Source organism: Scyliorhinus canicula, chromosome 18 (genome assembly GCF_902713615.1).
Source record: "Scyliorhinus canicula chromosome 18, sScyCan1.1, whole genome shotgun sequence".
In the NCBI taxonomy this organism is placed as follows: domain Eukaryota; kingdom Metazoa; phylum Chordata; class Chondrichthyes; order Carcharhiniformes; family Scyliorhinidae; genus Scyliorhinus; species Scyliorhinus canicula.
In genome coordinates, this window is record NC_052163.1 from 30,385,041 (window position 1) to 30,407,677 (window position 22,637).

Consider the following 22,637-nt stretch of genomic DNA (forward strand, 5'->3'; position numbering starts at 1 on the left):
TGAAATGGCCCCTTTAAAGAAAAAACCTATGCAAATGATTAGCACAATACAAAAATCCTATATACAGGAGACTAATTGCCACTATTCGAACAACATGTTGTGGGGCTAGACTGATTCAATACTTTGGGCCAAGGGAAAACTATCAGCATCTAAAAGTTAGTTTTGTTATTTTAAAGGCTGGGGCGGTTTGCTGTCTAATGTAAACAAAGTTGAAACACAGTTAAAATTATGGACCCTCACCAATTGCTTGCTAGTTAATCAGCACCGTATACTGGAAATCTTTCCACATCAATTTATTTTGCATCATACAAAATTAAATATTAATTAGCTTTAGTTGTATCCTGAATACCTGTCTGGGGGCTGGAAGCTTTCCTTGACATTGAATGACACTGTTCAAATGCTGGATTCCAATAATTTAAAAAAACTGGACAATTCTTGTGGAAAGATTGAGGCGATAATTGCAAGGGGGTTATAGAGCACACACTCCCATTGGTTTCCAAACTTCAACAGAACAAGTAACTGCCAATTTTACAAGACTGTAAACAATCCTGTGTTGGGCCAGGCAAAATAGAACCTGCAGATGGGAAGGACACCTCATTAGAGTGTAGGAGGACACTGGGGCAGACCTCGCCAGGAGATGGGCCGAATTCAATAGAGCAAAAGCAGCCCTTCACAGGAGCAATGTGCGCTTTGGTATGATGTACCCAGCAAAACTCTGGATCACATACCAAGAGCGTATTTCTTCACAGCCCCCACCGACACAAACAAATTTATCGAAGAACATGGGCTGGAAAACCAACAGCGAGGGTAGAAACACGGGACCACTGGTAAGGGGCAACATCACGCCGATTTGGGGGGGGGGGGGGGGATGGTGAGGCAATGCCAGGCCCCCCCCACCCCCAACATGGCAAGCGCACCCGGAACTAAAAGCAAACCGCTACCCAACGAACCGACATAGGTGGGAAACCAGGCCCCAGGACAAGGGCAAAGAGTAGCAGAGAAGCGTGAGCAAACAGGGGGAGCGCAGCGGAAGAGTGGGCAAAAAAATGCAGAGGCTGGGCAGGGGAGAAGTGAGACAGTAACTCCAGAGAGGAGAGTCGCTGCACTAGCAAGAAAGCTAGCACCGGGGACATGCAAAAAAAAAAAAAAGCAGGGCAGCAGCGCGTCCCCAACAGAGGGGACGGCGCCAGGCAGAGGGCAAGTGGGGACCGGGGCAGGGGAAAGAGGGACAAAGGAGGGATATACGGGAGAGGGGGAGAAAGGGAGGCACTGGTTGGGGGGGGGGGGGGGGGGGGGGGGGGGGGGCAGAACACAGGGACAAACAAGGTTAGAAAAGGAACAGCAATAGGGCTACAGAATGCCGTAACCAAGGGCTGGGAACAGGGAATTGCTGCAAGCATCCACCCAGTACGGCCTCTGGGTGAAGGGAAACCCCAAAGTGAAGGGGTAAGCCGCTCAGCGGGCGACTATGGCGGGGGGCCCCTGGGCGGAGGGAGGCCCCGGAGCGCAGGGACCCGACCGCATGGAGAGAGCAATGACAGCGACCATCCCGGTCGGCCCCCTAACAAGGGGGAACCCCGAGGGCAGGGCGCGCCCACCAGATGAATATGGTTAACCCTACAGGAGCGCCAACCAGGATAGTCACCTGGAACGTAAGGTGACTCAAGGGCCCAGTGAAAAGATCCAGAGTCCTCAACCACCTAAGAAACATGAAAGCCGACATAGTCTTCCTTCAAGAGTTGCACCTGAGAGAGCAGGTCTGACTGCGGGTAAGAAAGGGCTGGGTGGGACAGACCTACCATTCCTGTTACGGGACAAGGGCCAGGGGGGTGGCAATACTGGTCAGCAAATGGACTATGTTTAGGGCGACAAAGACGGTTACGGACCCAGGGGGACGGTACGTCATGGTCAGCAGGGCCCTGGTAGTACTAGTTAACGTGTATGCGCCCAACTGGGACGACCCGAGCTTCATCAAGATGACCATGGCAGAAATCCCAGACATAGCGACGTACTGACTAATCATGGGGGTGGAATACTCCGCAATTGTGATATCAGACCACGCTCCACACTACATGGACGTGAGGCTGGAAACGGGCAGGGCCCAACGCCCCACATGGAGGTTGGACGTTGCCCTACCAGCTGACAAGGCCTTCAACGAAAAGATCTCACGGGCCATAGCAGAATACACGGAGAACAATCAGAACGGGGTGGTCTCGCCCTCCACGTTCTAGGAAGCGATAAAGGCCGTACTAAGAGGGGAAATCATCGCTTTCAAAGCACGAAGAGATAGGGAGGAAAAGGCGACTAGGCAGCAGTTGGTCGACTCCATACTGGAGGTAGACTGTAAATACTCCGAGGCCCCGACCGTAGAGCTCCTGGCAGAGAGGAAAGAGTTACAAAGGAACTTTGATCAGCTCTCCACCAGGAAAGCAGAGCTTCAACTCCGCCAGGCACGTGGGACCCTATACGAACACAGAGACAAAGCCAGCCGCCTGCTGGCACACCAGCTGAGAAAGCAGGCAGCCACCAGAGAAATTGCGCAAATCAGGGATACCAGAGGCGCATTACAAACAGAGCCAGAAAAGATCAACAAGGCATTCAGGACCTTTTACCAAGGGCTGTACACCTCAGAGCCCTCAATGGGGGAGTCCGGGATGAAACGGTTCCTTGATGGACTGGACATACCAGTCGTGGGGAAGGGCAGAAAACAGGGCTTGGAAGCACCACTAGCACTGGGAGAGATAATGGACAGCATAAGCTCCATGTAGGCGGGGAAGGCACCGGGACTGGACGGATTCCCGGCAGACTTCTACAAAAAATTTACGACAGCGCTGACCCCGCACCTGCGGGAGATGTTCACAGACTCGCTAGCTAGGGGCACACTGCCACCCGCGCTAGCACAGGCCTCAATCTCGCTGATACCTAAGATAAAGACCCAAAGGAATGTGGGTCATACAGACCCATCTCACTGCAGATGCCAAAATACTGGCCAAGATCCTAGCCAAAAGGCTGGAAGACTGCGTGCCAGAGGAGGTCGCAGAAGACCAGACGGGCGTTGTCAAAAGTAGACAGCTTACCTCCAACATCAGGCGCCTGCTGAACGTAATAATGACCCCCTCCGGGGAGAGAACACCAGAGTTGATCATCTCCCTAGACACAGAGAAGGCCTTCGACAGAGTCGAATGGGAATACCTCAGAGGGACTGGAGCGGTTCGGGCTTGGAACAGGATTCACCCCGAGTAAAACTCCTATACAATGTTCCCATGGCGAGTGTACGGACAAACAACACCAACTCCCGATACTTCTAGCTGCACAGGGGCACCAGACAAGGATGCGCACTGTCCCCGCTGCTGTTCACCCTAGCGATCGAGCCACTAACAATTGCACTCAGAGCGGCAAAAAGCTGGAGGGGGATCCGAAGGGGCGGCAGAGAGCAGAGTCTCACTCTATGCAGATGAGCTGCTCCTCTACATTTTGGACCCACAAAGCAGCATGGACGGAATCATCGTGCTCCTGAAAGAGTTTGGCACCTTCTCGGGCTACAAACCCAACATGAGCAAAAGCGAGATCTTCCTGGTACACCCACAAGTAGGTGGGGTAGCACTAACGGGACTGCCATTTAAACAAGCCCGGCTCAAATTCCGCTACCTGGGGATCCAAATAGCCCACGACGGGAAAGGGATCCACAAATGGAACCTCACCAGTCTGACGGAGGAAGTGAAAAAGGATCTGCAAAGATGGAGCACACTCCCACTCACCCTCGCAGGGAGTGTACAGACGATCAAAATGAATGTACTGCCCAGGTGCCTCTCTCTGTTTAGATCCATCCCGATCTACATCCCCAAGGCCTTTTTCCAAACAGTAGACAAACTAATCATGGCGTTCGTATTGGGAGGGGGGGGGGGGGGGGGGGGGGGGGGGGAAAGAGAGAAGAGAATGCTAGGATCACAAAGAAGGTCTTACAAAACACAAAATCCAGGGGGGGACTAGCCCTCCCAAACCTACAATTCTACCACTGGGCGGCGACGGGGATGGATCAAGGAGCCAGAAGCCGAGTGGGTGCACGTGGAAGAGGCCTCCTGTAAGGGGGTCTTCCGCCAGGGCAGCACTCCCATCCCCACCCAAAAACAATCCAGCAGCCCAGTGGTGATAGCCACTCTCCAGTCCTGGAACCAGCTACGGCAGCAATTTGGCCTGAGCAAAATGTCAGACAAAGCTCCCATCTGTAACAACCATAGGTTCACACCTTCAAAAAGGTGGAGACAGGATGAGCGGACACTGAGTCAGGGACCTATGCACCGACGGCAGGGTCGTGGCACTGGACGAACTGACGGAGAAATTCCAGCTGGCCAGGGGGAACAAGCTAAGGTACCTACAACTCAGAAACTTCCAATGAAAGGAGACAAGGACTTACCCACAACCGCCACGACAGACATTACTGGAAGAGTTACTGGACCCAAGCATACTAGATAAAGGGAACTGTAGTGACATGTACGACCGACTGGTAGAAAGGGCCGACACCGTACTGGACGCAACAAGGAAATGGGAGAACCTGGGGATCAAGATAGTGGGGACTCTGGAGTGAAGCACTGCATAGGGTCAACTCCACCCCCACCTGCGCAAGGCTCAGCCTGACGCAACTAAAAGTGGTACATAGTGCCCACTTAACAAGAACCCGTATGAGTAGGTTCTTCCCGGAGGTGGAGGATAGATGTGAACGGTGCCAAGGAGGCCCGGCCAACTATGCCCACATGTTCTGGTCCTGCCCCAGACTTGTGGAATATTGGACTGCCTTCTTCGAGGCAATGTCCAAAGTGGTGGGGGTGAGGGTGAGCTATGCCCAAAAGTGGCGGTCTTCGGGGTTTCAGACCAGCCAGCTCTATTTCTGGGGAGGAGGGTGGACACCCTTGCCTTTGCCTCCCTGATCGCCCGCCGTAGAATCCTGTTCGGCTGTAGGTCAGCAGCACCACCTAAAGCTGCAGACTGGCTGTCCGACCTCTCGGAATCTCTCCAAATGGGAGAAAATTAAATTCACCATCCGAGGGTCAAACGACGGCTTCCACAGAACGTGGGAGCCATTCATCAGATTGTTCCAGGACTTGAATGTGGCCAACAAACAAGAAGAATAGCCAGGTAGCCAGGAACCAGGGGAAAGCAGCCAAAGTATGAGGAGGAGATGGAACGGGAGAGTGGGGGCGGGGGGAACAACGCAGTCTAAGAGGGAGGAAAGGAGAACCGTGGGGGGGGAGGGGGGGGAGAGACAGGGAACAATAGAGGAGAGCCAGGGAGGTTTTGGGGGGGGGGGGGGGGGGCAGGGAATCGTTAACCAACTTGACATCCACAGGAACAGAGAAAAAGGATAGTACAGGCGGAAGATGGGAGGGCCGGCAGAAGCGGCAGCGTGCACGAGAAGAAAACGGCGGCGAAATCCGACCGGGAGAAGCGAGGGGCAACACCGGCACCACACCCACTCGAGGACTGCCCTCCGGAAGTGCCTCGCCAGCACAAACGGATGCCTACTTACATATCGATATATATAGATATATCATATCCTGTGTACATAACGGCAAAATATACTCTGTTCAAATATCCAATAAAAAACATTTATAAAATTTTTTTTTTTTTTACAAGACTGTAAACACAAACAAGCAAAGGTTAAGACGTTATCCAAAGCTTTAATTACAAAGATGCCCCAACTTTGAATTTGAGTGTAATACAGAGAACCTGGTACAAGTCATCATTAATTTATTTACATTTTTGAAGTACACAAATACAGCTGCAATACAAATAGGTATTATGTTACCATTACACAGGATATACAGACATTCTACAGAGGGGTAAATCAGCCACCCAAGATCAAGGTGGTTCATTTGTTTGAAAGAAAAATTGAGTCCGATATCTTGGGAGGCATCACCAGTTTGACAAATCGATTGTAAGAAGGAAACATTGATCTTCCAGGTTTCTCCCTACAAACATTATGGGAAATATTAAATTGACCACAAACATTTACAACAAACCCCCCCCCCAGGACTATTGAAATGAAGGGAAGAATCTTAATGCAGTAACACCAGTTCTCGCGGTGTTCCTGTTTAACATGTCAGTGCGCATGCATCAACAGTCAGGCATTTCTGACATTTAGCCAGATATCCTTTCATGCTACCTTTCAGGAAGCTGATGAGAAATGCAAGTGTGGCTGATACAAAAAAAAGAGATAACTTTAATGAAACACACACGCATCTAGGAGTTCTTCCTGCCCCTCGGTGTGCTACCTGGAAGCTGTATATAGCAACCATATTATGATTCTCCATTTCTAGCTGTATCCCAGTTAGCTTTAAAAAAAACCTTCAAGCTGGATTCACGAGCGCCACATGTAAACGTTTTAAAAACAAAGTAGTATGTTTTGAAGCATGCGCATTGGAATGTTTAGATTCATCAGCCCCTATAAGCTAATGGCAGAATTCACATTATTACTGTACAAGTCCTTCGCAGCTTTTTGTTTAAAAAGCTCTCTCTACACACAAGTGATTAATGGAGATGCTATAGCTCCTTAGGCTGGGGAACCCCAAGAGTAAACTCGGTATCAACACTAATCAGATACTCTAGTTTTAAAAATAACTGTCACCAAAACACAGCTTTACCATTACTTTTTACTTTATTCTTCCACATTTTGATTTTTAAGGTCACATTTTCTGCTGGACCTCGGTACTACCACTTTACTCCACATTGCTCCATGCTGGGTATGTTCACAGCCTCTTCCACAAGACAGAAAACGGCTTACTGGCGCCAATGATCAGTTTAATTATGATTTAAAAAAATAAAATGTGGAAGTTAAAAGTGCGCAAACAACCTAGATAATAAAAAAACCAAAAACATTGATTGATACAGTGTGCTACCAAAAAAAGGGAACATTTTCAAACTCAAGTTTAATACAAAAGACTGGAAAAAGCTTTAAATAAAATCAGCTGCTTTTAAATTCACAAACACTCATTGCCAACCCTATGAGTTACAGGATTTTTCAAGTCAGTCAATCTCCATTTCAGATTCTCAAACCTATAAGAACATCACATACGTAAAAGCAGGACAACATTCTACTTATCTACACAATGCCGCTTTCAATTTTAGCAGGCTGATACAAAATATTTAAACTGGGTAAAGATCTACGGTTGTAGAGTAATAAAAGGCTACATAATGCCAATCATGGAAGGAGAAGGGATGGTGATATCTATTCTATGTGCGGTCAATTCTGTAAACCGTCTTTAGAGCCGCTGCTACTGAAGCAGTGGGCGCAATCTTTTAACTTGTATTTTACACTGCAGTCAGGCGTAAGATCTCCTTGCGAAGGCGTTCTTAAAGAAAACTTTTTAAAATGTTTTCCTTCTGCATTTTAGTTAAAGGCATCGAGAGCTTCATTTCATCGGTTTGCTTTGTAGGGGGTCACGAGTTTCAAGGTTAGAATGGGACATCAGCCATGCATTGTCCGCCCTCCATGGTGAGTCATTTTCATCGAGGAACAGCGGAATGGATGCCGCTGGAAGTCACCCGGGCTGGGATCTGTCCAAAGTAAACAAAAAATTAATTAGTTCCCTACTAGCTCACAATGTTAGTGTCTAACCACTTGACATTCATTGTTAGGAAATGTGGATTACAAATGCAAACAAGAAAGCTGCATTAAGTGGGTTACAGCGCAACACCTATTGGCTTAATACTTTCTACCACTTCATGTTCAAAGCAGTTATAGCTCGGATATTCAATCTTAAGAAAATAAACAATGAAGGAAATTGGGGACTGGATAGTAGTGAGCTGAAGTACAACCTCTTCACTTATGAACTGTGTGAATCCAGCTCTGACTTATGGAATGATGTTGTCCTTACTATCTGCTATATAGTTTTTAATTGAGCTGAGCTGAGGCACCAGAATCTAGTTCTTAGTGGGCAACAGTCATAACAAAAAATTACCCTCCGATAATCCTGCATAACGTGGATCAGAGCAAAACCGTTAACAGGCCACCTGTTGAAATTATTTTTCATCGTTTTCAAATTCAGAAACCACAGAGATGCTGGTGTAAAAGCAATGGAAATTTGGTATTAAATGCAGTGTGGTGCTATTAAAGCAGGGATCAAGGCATCTGCTGGGACTGGTAGTGGAAATTGCAATTTACATTTTACCCACTGCGTAACCTGATCTGAGAACATTTGACATGACACAATGCAGAAACCACCTCAATCTCTAATAACAAGTGGTCAACAGCACGCATTTTCAAAAGTACATAAATAAACCCTTAGAAACTGCTGAAAGATCTGTCCCATAAGGCCTCTTCCCTTCAAACAGGAGACAATTCTAAATAACCACCCGTGTGATTTGCTCAAAGCCAAGGTCATGAACAGCTATAATTTGGTTTCAGAGAAATTAAATTCCTGAAAGGAAAAGCTTGAGTGAACAACTTCGAACAGAAAATCCTCATTCCAGATTCTCTCCTGCCTCTCACTGAAGGGTACTTTCTAAAGGATGAGGTCATACTGCCAAAGTTATCTAGTAAGGTCGTTCACTGGATGGGTCTACAAACATTTGCAATTGGAGAATAAGAACCAATGAAGCTGGTCACAACGGAACACACCCCAAATACTCTCGGAAATGGATTTGGACCATTTCAAATTTAAATTGACTTGAAATATTAACTAAATATATTACCTTTAAATTGAAAGCCCAGCTTTTAAAATTTAAAGTGGTTAAGGTTTTGAGGTTATGATTCTTTAAATGTCACTCAAGAAAATACTACCTTTAGCACAATACAGCAAAAAAGAATTTAAATATAATATCAAAACTATTCCCCAAAAGGATGAAGTACAAATTCTCCAAGTTTATTAAATATTCACCTCTTTAAGACAATTTATTCTCAACCCTGTAATTACTCTAGCTTGAGATGTAGTAAACTTCAGTTTTCAGATATCCAGGTATGCATCTAAATGTATCGAAGCAAAACCATTAATAGACTACCTATTGACATTCAGTCTGGAAGCATGACAATACAGACACTTTCCATTTTACCTCTGACAAAAAGATTATCTTTGATGAAAATCGTTGATAATCATTTAGTTTCTACAGTATGCATTTGTGACAACCATAACAATGCAATGAATAGCCAAAACCTCCAGTCACCTCAACAAAAACTAAGGTAATGCTGTGGTCGCACACTTCATCAATATGCTAATTTCTAGAACGAGGTGAAATATTAAGCTCGACTTATTCACTTCCCCTTCTTGCAAAATGGTGATCAAATAGTTTAGTTTAGTTTATTCAGCAGTACCAAACCCTCATTAATGTTTTTTTGGCTTGTCAGTATTTAAACAAGAGATTTGGAATCACCAGAATCCAAAGGTGGCCCCACTGGTGCATTTAATAACTACGATTCTAACCACAAGCCCGTACTAATTTACAGCAGGTAACCTGTAACTGAAATGGCTGATATGCACAGCCAGCAATGTAATGAGGGGTGACAATATGAATTAAAAAACAAACCAATAAAGAGAGCAGTGCTGATAAAGATTTTCACTTAGTCACTGAAGGGGTTAAAATCATTGAATGCAGATTTTCCCTGGGAAATGGTTGGGATGTTTCTATGAAGTCCCCACAGTTGCAGATGGGCTGCACAAACACGGCAAAGGGACAGGAAAATGGGAACTTTGATAATCCACTAGGCACTTCAGGTAACAGTCAAGAACCACAGATGTGAGTTTGCTGATAGCATAAGTATGCAGCAGTGCTTGTTCATTATTGAATATTGTAATTAGACAAGCATATAGATGCTGTAATTGGTTAAATATAATCATTGACATAGAGAACTAATTGTAATAAGTTGAAGGTAATAGTACATTTAGTGTCCATCTTTAATTGGTATATACAAATAACTGATATAATGCAACAGTATAAGACTTGATGTAATGCATTGTTTGAGGAGGCCGTACGCCATCTTGTGGATATGGCTCATGCTTGATAAACCGATGAAAGAATCTTGTCTGCATCTGGTCTCGAGTCGAGGAAGAAAACCAATGTGGCAGGATACAAGGTAGTTCTCCCATCAGTTATATAGTTAAAAGTTGTTTTTGTTGTACAGCCCCCCCATGGCAATTCATAGTGAAAATCTTGATAATTTGGGGTAAAAATTAACAGCCCAAACATGAAATGCAGCGTTGCACATTGCTTCATGCGGCTAGGTAGGCACCACCACCACACTACCAGCTGCCCTTATCTCTTCTTTTATTTTAATTTCTTTCATGTCGTTAAATATCTGTCAGAACAGTATGCTAAAGATCTATTAATTTATTCATTCAAATGGTTGCACAGGAACAACCCATTTAAATATTAAATAATCGTTTAAATATCCTCCTTCCAATTTCATTTTTAAAGCAAAAATTTTATAACACAGCAAAACTCCCCCATGCAGAAAGTGTTGACAGCAATATTATCAAAGCCGGAAATCGTGCAACAAGATTTCACAAGCAGATTAAATGGAGATCAAAGCAAAATTTACAAACATTAAGTATCACTGCAGACACGGCCTACACTAACACAAATGCAATGGAAAATGCAACCTAAGGTTCCAAGCTGGGATTGCAATCTCAGGTTTGGTGTGCAGAGATTACAAGCAGGATAACTGGGTGCAGCAAGTGATTGCGGAAAAGCACAGGCAATAGAAGAACAAATATACACCTGATCCTCCACTGTTAGCATGGAAATGTTGAACTATCTTTCAATATCCATGCTGAGGGTTTTCCTTCAACACAGACCTGTAATGTAAAAAATGAAGCAGCATCTTGCCCTAGTCCCTCACCCCCAAAGTTTTATATATGCATTCATATTATTAATCTGAAAACCCAGGAATTTATATTGCTTTCATACTGATGCAACGGATATTGCATCCACACTAGTACAATTGCATAGGTTACACTCTTAGCTGGATAACATAAGTTCACATGTATTCCAAATCTTCATGTGCTGAATCTAATTGAGAATTCATTACAAAACAGGTCATGTTTGACCACTCTTGCATTTATCAGTTATTGAGAGGGGATTTGAATACAAAAGAAGGGAGGCTATGCTTCATTTGTACAGGGCATTGGTGACACCACATCTGGAGTACTGTGTACAGTACTGGCCGCCTTATTTAAGGATGTCAATGTGTTGGAAGCAATTCGGAAGTTTACCAGACTAATACCTGGATTGGGAGGGTTGTCTTATGAGGTAAGGTTGTCTTATATGTTTTATATCTTACAAAGTTTGACATGTTTTGCAGTATATTTGGTAAATACTGTTGAAATAGACTGTTTACACAAGTCCATAAATATCAAGCGGCAGTTCTGAATTTCCTTTGAGGGGGTTTCATTTTTGCAGCCACTATAACTTTGGAACCAATATTTAACACGCAGTTTCACTGCAAAAGGAGCTGAAGACTCCAATATAATCACTGCTGTCCTCCTTCCTTATACACTGCGAAGACAAATTTAATGATTCAAACTGTACAGGGTGGAATGTGGTACACAAGCTGAGTATGAACAAAGCATTAGTGTTCTTTATAATTATATCTGTATATCTAGGTCTACACAAAGGCTGAGGCAATGCTATCTACCTTAAATTAAAAGAATCATGAGAAGGATTATCCTTGTGGAGTGCTATTATTTGTGGGAATTTCATGGCACTTTATTAGACATTTGATCCCTACACAATGTGCTTTAAACCCTACCATCCTTGATCTTTTCTACTTCAATGAGATGGGACTGAGATAAACTCACCCAGTGCTGCCTTCAGTGCGTGTGGACCAGCTACATGCCATGCTCGAAAGGGAGGCTATTCTGAGGTGGGGGAAAAGACAGCCATTTGTAATCTGTGCCACTACCCATACAAAAAAACCATGGTTAACAATGAGTTGTGAAACTCCAGTAATTATCTATACAGCTAAATCAGCAAGTTGGACATAATAAAGAGCTTGAAATCACACACTATCCAGAATTTAAAGGGATACAGACTCCATCTTATTGCCTGCACTTCGACGAACCAGTAGGTCAGCAAGAATTTGGACAAACTGGTTCATGCCTAAAGTGCAAGCTGTCATCTATGTAGATTCAAATCATTTGTTCAGTCAACACCTGAGAGTACACCTGAGCAGCGGTAACAGAAGCATTCTAATTATGAACACAGGGCCGAAATTGCAACATTTTATTGCTTTCACATACTAAATAAAACCAGTCACTTCAAGAGCACCGTCTCTGGTCATCTCTTTGGTATCAGTGGATATTCAATAGCTGTATACATTTTCCACTTATGGGTGCAATTGTACACCAAGGTCACATTAACTTCTGACAGCACCAATCTGCTGTGAACCTTTTCATTCCCCATGAACTAAAATTAACTGAAAATGCACTATGCACCTGGCAGTACAGCAAAGGTTGGCAGAGTTTGGATCAACTGGTGCTGATACTCAAATCTTAACCAGAACAACGGTCTCCCACTGTCCAAGCTCCAACACAGAGCTCACCCATAATTCTGCTGTCTATATTCAAGCATCGTGTCCTTCCCTTCTCACCCCTGTAGCAGCTAATCTACGTTAGTGCCCAGCCCATCAATGGTTCAAGTTTAAAATTCTCATCCTAGTGTTTAAATCCTACCATGGCCTCACCTTATTTTCTCCTCCAAGGACTCAAAAGTCATTGGAGCCTCATTGGTTTCACTTGTGCAGGCCCCAAACTCTGGAATTTCCCTCCTTAATCCCCATCCATCTCTCTCTGCTACTTTAGAACAGTCCTAAAAACCTACCTCTTTGATCAAGCTTTTGCCACCTGTTAACGATTCCTTCTTTGGTTTGGTGGCAATTCTTTACATTCCTTCAAGTGCCTTGGGATCTTTACTACATTAAAGGTACTACATAAAATCAAATTTGTGCTGTTGTACATTACAGGACGAGGAGTCGCCTAGAACACCTTGAATAGGTGGTTCATATAAATCAGTGTTGCCTCATGTCTGGAAATTTGCATTAATGGGAGGAAATTAAAGAAAAGGAAGCTATAACAAAAAAGTAAAAAAAGGAATAAAATGCATCAATTAGTTGTGGTAGTAGGCTCTGGAGACCTAACAGAATCAAGACTATTACAGAACTATAGTGGTAACTAACCATCTTGAAATGACCAATTTTGAGCAAAACTGCATTATCATGTGGATTTCAACAGTGAAGGCAGTATGAAGGGTACAAACTGTCCAGTTGCAAAGTCGAACAATGAAGTTCTATATATAAAACAATGTAGAATCATAAAGGTTACCTCAAGTTGTTGGATAATAAATATATTGTTAAAGGAAGTATGCAGGAACTATATTCTAAGGGTTCTGCCTTCAATTTTATGAAAGTATGGAACAAAAACATTGTCAGGTTATACTGGTACCATGCTATTTATGAAATTATTTCAACAACATTCCCAAGCAATAATATTATCTGATAAAAGTAGTTACATAATTTCTGCCATAACGATTTTCAACCATATTGAAGTTTAATACTTGAGCTCTGGCATGCTGAAAGAACTATGGAAAAACTGTTGGGTGTAATAAATAGACCTACAAAATGGAGACGGTTCATTTCAATTTGGTTAAGTCCCTCATAAGTGCCTTCAAAAATACTTCCAAACACTGAAACCAACTAAACAGAAAGCAAGTGAATCTCTACCCTAAGCGGCCATGGCAAGCGAATACCATTCGCAGCCATGTACAAAGTGCTCTCATTTTTGCTGAATTATGTGCCACTTTCACACGCATTTACAAAACGGGCTGTGTCTGGTGATGCTGCAAGCAAACACGATTGTTACGAAAGCACAGATCACCAGCCTGTGCGTGCGACACACAGCACGCTAGTCATACCACAAGCCAAACCAGCTCAGCTAATGCAAACTTTTACAATGCAACTTTTCTATTTTCATCAAAATAATCCAGACACTGCAAGGTGAAAATATGAGGTGTTTTACAGGGTTCAAGTGTACAGTAAGGCATCTCCACAACAGTAACCTGCAAACAGGTGGGGTGGAAAGTAAGAAAGTTGTGTACTTCAGGGAAGGCCTTAGCATAAGATTATTTTTGGAACTAACATTATTTTCAAATACACAAGCCTTTATATTAAAGTTTACAGTTAACAGAAGTATTTTCTAGGCTTGTTCTTTTAATAGGTTTCCTTGGAAAAAAGAACAATTGAGCATTATCTATATACAAATAAGCAATTGTCTGAAAATTCTAATTACTAGGAAGGTGTGACATGCATTACACTACAAATGATAAATCCAGGGTAGGTGTGGATTATTTCAATTTGAATGACCACTTTTGGAGCCAGTGGGCTACAATCTCTCATTTTTGAAATTACCAGGAATGCATCCTCACAACCTCCACCGTAATTCATCGAGGAACATCTGCAAAGGAAAACCAGATGATACACAATTTCTATTTACTTTCACTCCAACTTGCAAGGACAAACTAGATTTGAAATGTTCGTTTTCCCACACCGTCTTTCTCGATCTTCCATGTTGGGAGAGTTGGTAACATTTAGTAGTCTTCTGCCTCCAGGCACTAAGAGAGAGTATTAAACAATTTCTTGCCATAAATTATCTCCCCATTTGTAAGTACATTGTAAGAGACAACTGAAACTTTAAAATAAAACACACTGTAACTTTTGACGGAAGCTGTACAATTCAGTCTAACAGTATTTTAAATCCATTGATGCTCTTGTATCGCTGCTGTATGTATATGGGTTATATAAACCGGGGGCTAGGTTAGCCCACTTAGCTGGACTACTGGTTTGTGATGCAGAACAAGGCCAACAGCACAGGTTTAATTCCTGTATCAGCTGAGGTTATGCATGAAGGTCCCGCAATCTCAATTTTGCCCCTCACCGGTCATGTGATGATCCTCGAGTTAAATCACCATCACAAAAAGGGGAAAACAGCCTATTGTCATCTGGGACTATGGGGACTTTACTTTTTTTATGGGCTACAAAAATTATTTTTAGGATGCTCTACAGTTAATCCATTTGTAGCCCAGGCTTCCCTCCCGCCAGGTGTTCCGCGGAAAAATAATTCAACATACTCATTATCCGTGTTAGCTTAATTTTCAAAATCATGTCCGTGCTTGAGATTAATGATGTGGGCTTTGGAGGAATGAAACATTTGACACTAGTTAATTTTTTTTCCTTATACTTGACATGCATGTTTAACTGCTTCCTCTTTAAAAGGAGTTTGAGTTGTAAAGGGAGTAGAGGTAGAAAAGGAACTGAAGGAATGATTCAAGAAATTTTCTACGCAGATAAGCCAACTTCCCTTTACCATTACGTGGCATTTACAACCATCAACCTACCACTTCCTCATTAATATGTAAACAACAATATCTTTGGGTTGAAATTTATTTATATATTTTTAATTATTTACTCTTTCATGGGATGTGGGCGTCACTGGCAAGGCCAGCACTTGCTGCCCACCCTTTATCCAACAGTTCACCAAAAAAAGTTCTTCTCTGATTGGCTTATTATTTCGCCATTGACAACTGTGAACACTTGCACCTAAACTGTTATTTGTACATTCTCAAACTACTTGGACCGAGTGACTAAGTATTGAATATGGGCACATTTCAAAAGTATGGAATTCTGAAAACTCAAGTGCTGGTGAGAGTGATATATGGATCTGATACAAGTGTATCAGTCACTCCTCAATCCGTTCTTTTTTAACTCTGAATACTGCCAATAAATTTTTACTGCGACATGATTGAAGGATATGTATTGTTGAAATGTAGGACCTTGAGAAAAAAAATGAGTTCAAAATGATGAAATACATACCTTATAAATTAAGGTTAAAAGCTTAAAAACTCCACACAAGGGAATTGCAGCAACTGGCATCCACTTACACACAACTTAAAACTAATTGTTGCTCTTCAACATTTGACAGATCACATATATTAACTTGTCTTAAGTTTCCTCATTCACAATGAAAACATGTAATTAACGATTAAGGAACACAATAGATCAGGCTTGTCCAGCAATTCACCCTGCCATGCCTCTGGATCCGGCCTGTGGACTCTCTGTTCAAAATCCAGGTAAGTTCAATGAAAGATTCTGCAACGAGCTACACCTCCAATCACCAACTGTTTCTTTTCCATGTTTGCTGGAGATAGACCCATCAGTGAGCAGTGAAAGCAAGTGGCTTCTCTTTTGTTTTCACAGCTTGTGCCTTTAGTTACACGTTTTCTCTCTTGCGTTCTTTCGCAGGCACCGGTTCCCGAGAGTAGGATCAAGGCAGAGGAGCGGACTGGGAGGCCAGGAGGAATGGTATCATACCACCAACAGCACCCTTCCAGGGCAGCTGAAGTCTTCAACAGGGCAAAGTGAAGAAACTTGTTGCGGTATCTCCACAGCAGTCCGGAATCCTCCTCAAATGCAAAACGGGCCTACGTCAGAGGTGAGAGGGTGAGGGAGGGTGGGAGCTAGCCGGCACGACGGAGGGTGGGAGGAGGCAAGCCTGTGCAACAGTGGGAGGGAAGAAGCGAGCGAGTGTGAGAGACTGCTGCAGCATCTCCACAGCAGTCCCAAATTCTCCTCAAATGCAAAAGGCCCACAATCCTGGGCTTAGGTCAGAGCTGAGAGGACGAGGGAGGGCAGAAGCGAGCCAGCACGATGGAGGTTAGGAGGAAGTGAGCCTGTATGATGGAGGTTTGAAGTGTGCCTGCACGTTTGTAAGAGAGATTACGAGTTAGAAGGACACATACCCACACCCGTCTTCACTTCCTCCCTCCCCAAAAGCTTATCCACAAAGCAGGAGGAGGAAAACCTGGTCCATGAGAGGAGGAAAACCCAGCAACCCACTTCCAACTACTGCATCAGTTCTCTAGAGATCGGTAGTGTGCGCGCTACCACAGATGAATGAAAGATTAGTTAAACCCAAATACTTGGGCTGGCCCCAGCTCCCACCTCTTACCCAATGAACAGGAGTTGAGGTCTAGGCTGTATCTCTAGTTCTTAAGCAAAAAGGCATTAAAATAACTTATTGGTTCGCTCTGCTGCTTAGCACTTTATACAGGTCTATTAGTTACTCTTTAAAAAAGAAAATCAAGCCATTGGTCTGACATTTTTGTTTGAACTTCATATTTAATGTTGTGCCAAACATTATCCTGCCAAAACTGCTCATCGGCCCCTGGAGTGAGAAAAAATTGGAAATGTAACCCGTCACCCAAAAAAGCTGGACAACCCTCCAATAATTGCTCAGGAAAGGTGAATCGGGGCCAACATGCCATAACCTTTCTGTTGCTTTGATAAATGCTTCTCAATGCATTACACTATCTGCCAGATTTGGGCAGCACGGTAGCATGGTGGTTAGCATAAATGCTTCACAGCTCCAGGGTCCCAGGTTCGGTTCCCGGCTGGGTCACTGTCTGTGCGGAGTCTGCACGTCCTCCCCGTGTGTGCGTGGGTTTCCTCCGGGTGCTCCGGTTTCCTCCCACAGTCCAAAGATGTGCGGGTTAGGTGGATTGGCCATGCTAAATTGCCCGTAGTGTCCTAGGAAGTAAGGTTAAGGGGGGGGGGGGGTTTGTTGGGTTACGGGTATAGGGTGGCTACGTGGGTTTGAATAGGGTGATCATTGCTCGGCACAACATCGAGGGCCGAAGGGCCTGTTCTGTGCTGTACTGTTCTATGTCTATCTTTTAATTTTTTTGAACAAAAACTTGTTTAAAAATGGTCTGCTGGAACTTGCCCAGTCATGGGAGATCAATATTTACAGGACATATGAAACAAAATTCATAATTCAGCTGAAAGTTTAGAGGAATTTGTAAACAGGGGGTGTGCAGTTCCTCGAAAAATAACAGGCAACACAACCGATTGCAGGACAAATATTTAAATTTTGGTCTAATAGTACGGTCAAGCTGGAGGCTGGAATCATCAGGATACAATTTCCATTGCTCATTGTGGAATCAACGAAATGGTCATCTTTTTAAAATCTATCCCCAACACATGTTGAATTATGTGTATAAATACACCTTTATAAAATATTGTTCAATGATTGATGGTTACTAGAGAGGATGAATAATAAAAATAAAGCACTAATATAACTGGAATTAAATGGTGTATTGCAAGCATCATGTTAAAGCTTCAGCATCCCTTTCCCATTTAGTTTCTGCCGGTTTTCCCCATCTGGTCATTGTCCTAAATTACTTTCATCCAAGTAAATGGAAGCATGGGATGGTGGATGTTGGCTTAACTGTGATAAGCTTATTATCGTGCCTCACTAAACAAATTGATAATGGTAATACAAGTCTTTTATATCCAATGAAACTACAGCCCATTGAGAGCCATACCACTTTGGGAATTGGGGGGTGGGAAGGAGAAAAACAGAAACTGTTGGAACGAAGGAAAAAAATAAAAAAAATGGATCAAAGTCTCTATATGGAGTTTCATTAAACTCTACTCAATTCGAATGTAGGCATCCCTGGCAAGGCTATCAGTTATTACTCATCACTAGTTGCCCTGCACAATGAGTGTCTTGCTATGCTTTTTCAAAGGGTAGTTAAGAGACAACAGGCTGGATTCTTGCGCCCTGCCCGCCGCAAGAACGCCAAGGCGAGACACCCCCAATGGAAAAATCCATTGACCTCAATGGATTTCAGGTGGGATTCACCGGTTGCTGGGCAAAAGCAGCCGGAGAATCCCGCCCAACAATATTGCTGAGGGACTGCCATCAAGTGTAGGGTCAGACCAGGAAAAGATGGCAGATTTCCTTCCCTAAAAGGACATCAGAGAACTAGTTGAATTTTGAAAAACGACAACCGGACAGATTCCTGGTGCCTTTAAGCATATAAGTTCTCGTTTTCAAATTTTGCATTGAGTTGGTCAAAAGGTTGTTTAACACCGTCAGAACCATTACAAAAATTCTCTATTTTGCATCAAGTTTAGGAAAAACACCATGTGCCATTTACTGATTTGAGCTGACCTTACCTGTGACGTTGACATTCGTGACGTGTCCTGACGTCCGGTTAAATCTGTTGAGGAAACATTAACAGGAGCACCACGATGTAACCTCATGCTCACTTTCCGCTCCCGTTCCATGCCAGAAACAGGGCGTGGAGATGTGTTTGCTGAAGAATAATGCCAAAGTTAATTAAAATCAGTTCCACTGCACAATCAGAAAATCCATTGAGTAGCTTAAATATTAATTTGCTTAACGTTGGTTTAAATGGGTGTTGCCATCGAAAGCTAAATTTATTACATGGAAATGTTTATGGTAGCGAACCAGGGGTTATCATATCAGATCAGTCATGGTCTTTTGAATGATGGAGACTTGATAGGCCAGATGGCCTACTTCTGCTCCTTCATCTGATGTTTACAGGCAAAGAGAAAACTTCCTCTTAAAGAATTCATTTCCAGCCATGCTGTCCAGCTGTGGATTAAGTCACGTTCATAGACATTTTGAAGCCTTTCCATTTTCAAGTGCTTCACATATGTACTCATGTTTTCACAAGAAAAATGTTTTAAACATTCCTACATTAAGGATATTCAAGTTTTTGCACTGATTACTTGCCGAGTTGTGTGGCTCAATAATTCAATGGCTGACATCTGCTCTTTGACTCTCGGTTGCAAATGGTGAACATAAGCAGAACTTTCAGTTTAACCAGCATAATCGTGGCAATCTTGATGATTGTTTTCTAAATCACTAATTTGACATTGGAACAACATTCCTACTGTTAACAGTTTATGTATACCAGATTTGGATCCAAACTGGTTTATCAAACTAAATGTAAACTAATAATATACTGCCATTCGCTTTCTGAACGAATCCACCATACATTTAACATATTGTTTCTTGTGAAAACATGGGTGAGTAGGCAAAAGATTCTGAAAATGGGGCGATTTTCAAAATAACTATGAATGCAGGTTCATGCACAACCGGACAATGAAAAATCTAAAGATGCTCTATAATTGAACGTATAATTTTAAAAATAAGGCCGAAAGTTGCAATTTCATAATTGTGTCCACTTAGCAAGCCCCATGATTGGACTATGAATTCATTCAAAGAACCGTACAGCACAGTAACAGGCCCTTTGGCCCTCCAGGCCTGCGCCAATCATGATGCCTGTCTAAATTAAAACTTTCCGCACTTCTGGGATCCGTATCCCTCTATTCCTATCCTATTCAGGTATTCGTCAAGATGCCTCTTAAATGTCGCTATCGCATCTGCTTCCACCACCTTCCCTGGAAGCACATTCCAGGCACTTGCCCATGTGTAAAAAAACATGCCTTGGACAGCTCCTCTAAACGTTCCCCCTTGCACCTTAAACCATCAACCGTTCTCGTTTTAAGTCAGAGCTGTATGATGATCAATTGCTTTTTGGTAGAAATGTAAACATTACTGGAGCTAATTGAACAGCAGAAAAACGAGTATAGGAACAAGTCATTTGCTCCCTCTTTTGAAGCTATCAGATAAAAATGTTTTTATTTTTAAAAAATATGCTGGAGGTGGATTGTTAATTACTATTACATATCTTTCAATAGTTTTGGCAAAATCTAAACTTGGTACTTAAAAAAATTACACAACCAGCACTCCAGCTTGAAATCTATTGAATACCTTTTGGCTCATAACCTAATCACCAGTCAGCACACTTGATTTGCATTACTGTATGTACGTTTGACATTATCAAATTGGGTTCACTTGGAATTTAGTCTGAACTGGTAACATCAACAACGTTATGAAGAATTTATTAAGCATGAAGCTAATGTAATGGGTAACTTGTCCTATCCCCAAGTGAGATTTTCCCACCCCAGCGAACCAGTAACAGATGAAGACTGCATCCCACATTGTGCCTGGTTGTACAGCACAAGATGCAAATCCTGTGTCAGAGACATTTCATTGTTCAACTTTTTAAACTGGTAACTCTGTTCACCACCCCACTGACAAACTACAAGTCTGTAATCGATATTGCAGGTAGTTAATGTAACTGGCATCTTAGTTTTTACATAGAACTTTACAGCATAGAAAATTGCAATTTGGCCCAGTAGTTTTATGTTAGTTTGCTCCACACAAACCTCCTTCTTCTACCTTTCTTTATTTAACACCATCAGCATTCCTTTCTCCTTGTATTTATTTATCTTCCTTTTAAAAGCATCTATGCTAGTCGCCTCAATAACTTCACTTGGTAGTTTATTCCTTCACTATGGTAAGCAATGATTTAAATAATGAATGACATAGAACTTTATCAAAATCTCAGTAATGTTCAACAAACTGCCTTTTTAAAAAATATAAATTTCGAGTTCCCAATAATTTATTTCCCCAATTAAGTGGCAATTTAGTGTGGAAAATCCACCTATCCTGCACATCTTTGGTTTGTGGGGGTGAAACCCACGCAGACACAGGGAGAATGTGCAAACTCCACCCAGACAGTGACCCAGGGCAGGGATCAAACCCAGCACCGTAGTCGGCAGTGCTAACCACTGCACCACCGTGCCGCTCTCAAACCAACTTGTCTTAAAGACCAACACAATCATATTCCATTGTGTCCTTAGGATTAAAGGGCTATGAAGCAGAAATACGCACTTAGAAGTCCTCCGTACAAACTAGCACTCCAAGATGACTCTCTACTTGTAGGAAGACAAATTAAAATGCTTTACAGAACAATAGGCAATGATCATGAGCAATATAAAGTTAGTCAGATAGTCAGAAGGAGGAGGGAAATAAAGACAGAGTGAGAAAGTCAGGAGGAAAAGACATGACTGGCAATGAAGTACTGTGATTTATGAATAGAACCAGGGAAGGCCATCATCTTAAGCTTGGGTTTCAAAGAAAACTTTAAAGGAGCATGGATCAGTCAATGCTGTTGAAAGGTTTTGAGAGTTCAGTAGAAGAGAAAGTCACCATTTGAGAAGGTGACCAAACAGGTGGACGAGAGTAAAGCAGTTGATGTGGTGTATATGGATTTCAGTAAAGCGTTTGATAAGGTTCCCCACGGTAGGCTATTGCAGAAAATATGGACGCATGGGATTTAGGGTCATTTAGCAATTTGGATCAGAAATTGGCTAGCTGGAAGAAGACAAAGGGTGGTGGTTGATGGGAAATGTTAAGCCTGGTGTCCAGTTACTCGTGGTGTACCACAAGGATCTGTTTTGGGGCCACTGCTGTTTGTCGTTTTTATAAATGACCTGGAGTAGGGCGTAGATGGATGGGTGAGTAAATTTGCAGATGACACTAAAGTCGGTGGAGTTGTGGACAGTGCGGAAGGATGTTACAAGTTACAGAGGGACATAGATAACCTGCAGAGCTGGGCTGAGAGGTGGCAAATGGAGTTTAATGCAGAAAAGTGTGAGGTGATTCAATAACAGGAAGACACAGGACTGGGCTAATGGTAAGATTCTTGGTAGTGTGGATGAGCAGAGAGATCACGGTGTCCATGTACATAGATCCCTGAAAGTTGCCACCCAGGTTGAGAGGATTGTTAAGAAGGCGTACGGTGTGTTAGCTTTTATTGGTAGAGGGATTGAGTTTTGGATCCATGAGCTCATTTTGCACCTGTACAAAACTCTGGTGCGGCCTCATTTGGAGTATTGCGTGCAATTCTGGTCACCGCATTATAGGAAGGATGTGGAA

At 43.0% G+C, this 22,637-nt stretch overlaps 1 protein-coding gene across 4 annotated transcripts in view; it reads right to left on the minus strand.

The window, feature by feature from the left end:
* Positions 1 to 5,655: 5,655 nt before the first annotated feature.
* LOC119953705 (casein kinase I) overlaps positions 5,656 to 22,637 on the minus strand; it is a 60,523-nt gene continuing 43,541 nt past the window's right edge. Inside the window, exons 8-11 of one of the 4 annotated variants that reach the window (XR_005458080.1) lie at positions 18,998 to 19,137; positions 11,787 to 11,846; positions 8,874 to 8,959; positions 5,656 to 7,551 (exon numbers count right to left, since the gene is read on the minus strand). Coding sequence is in view for 3 of the 4 variants with exons in the window: in XM_038778254.1 (XP_038634182.1) it covers positions 7,501 to 7,551; positions 18,998 to 19,137 (191 nt within the window). In the remaining variant the exon portion in view is untranslated. Of the gene's footprint in view, positions 7,552 to 8,873; positions 8,960 to 11,786; positions 11,847 to 13,760; positions 14,436 to 18,997; positions 19,138 to 22,637 lie in introns of those variants that run through there. The other 3 variants (XM_038778256.1, XM_038778254.1, XM_038778255.1) reach the window with 3 other exon arrangements.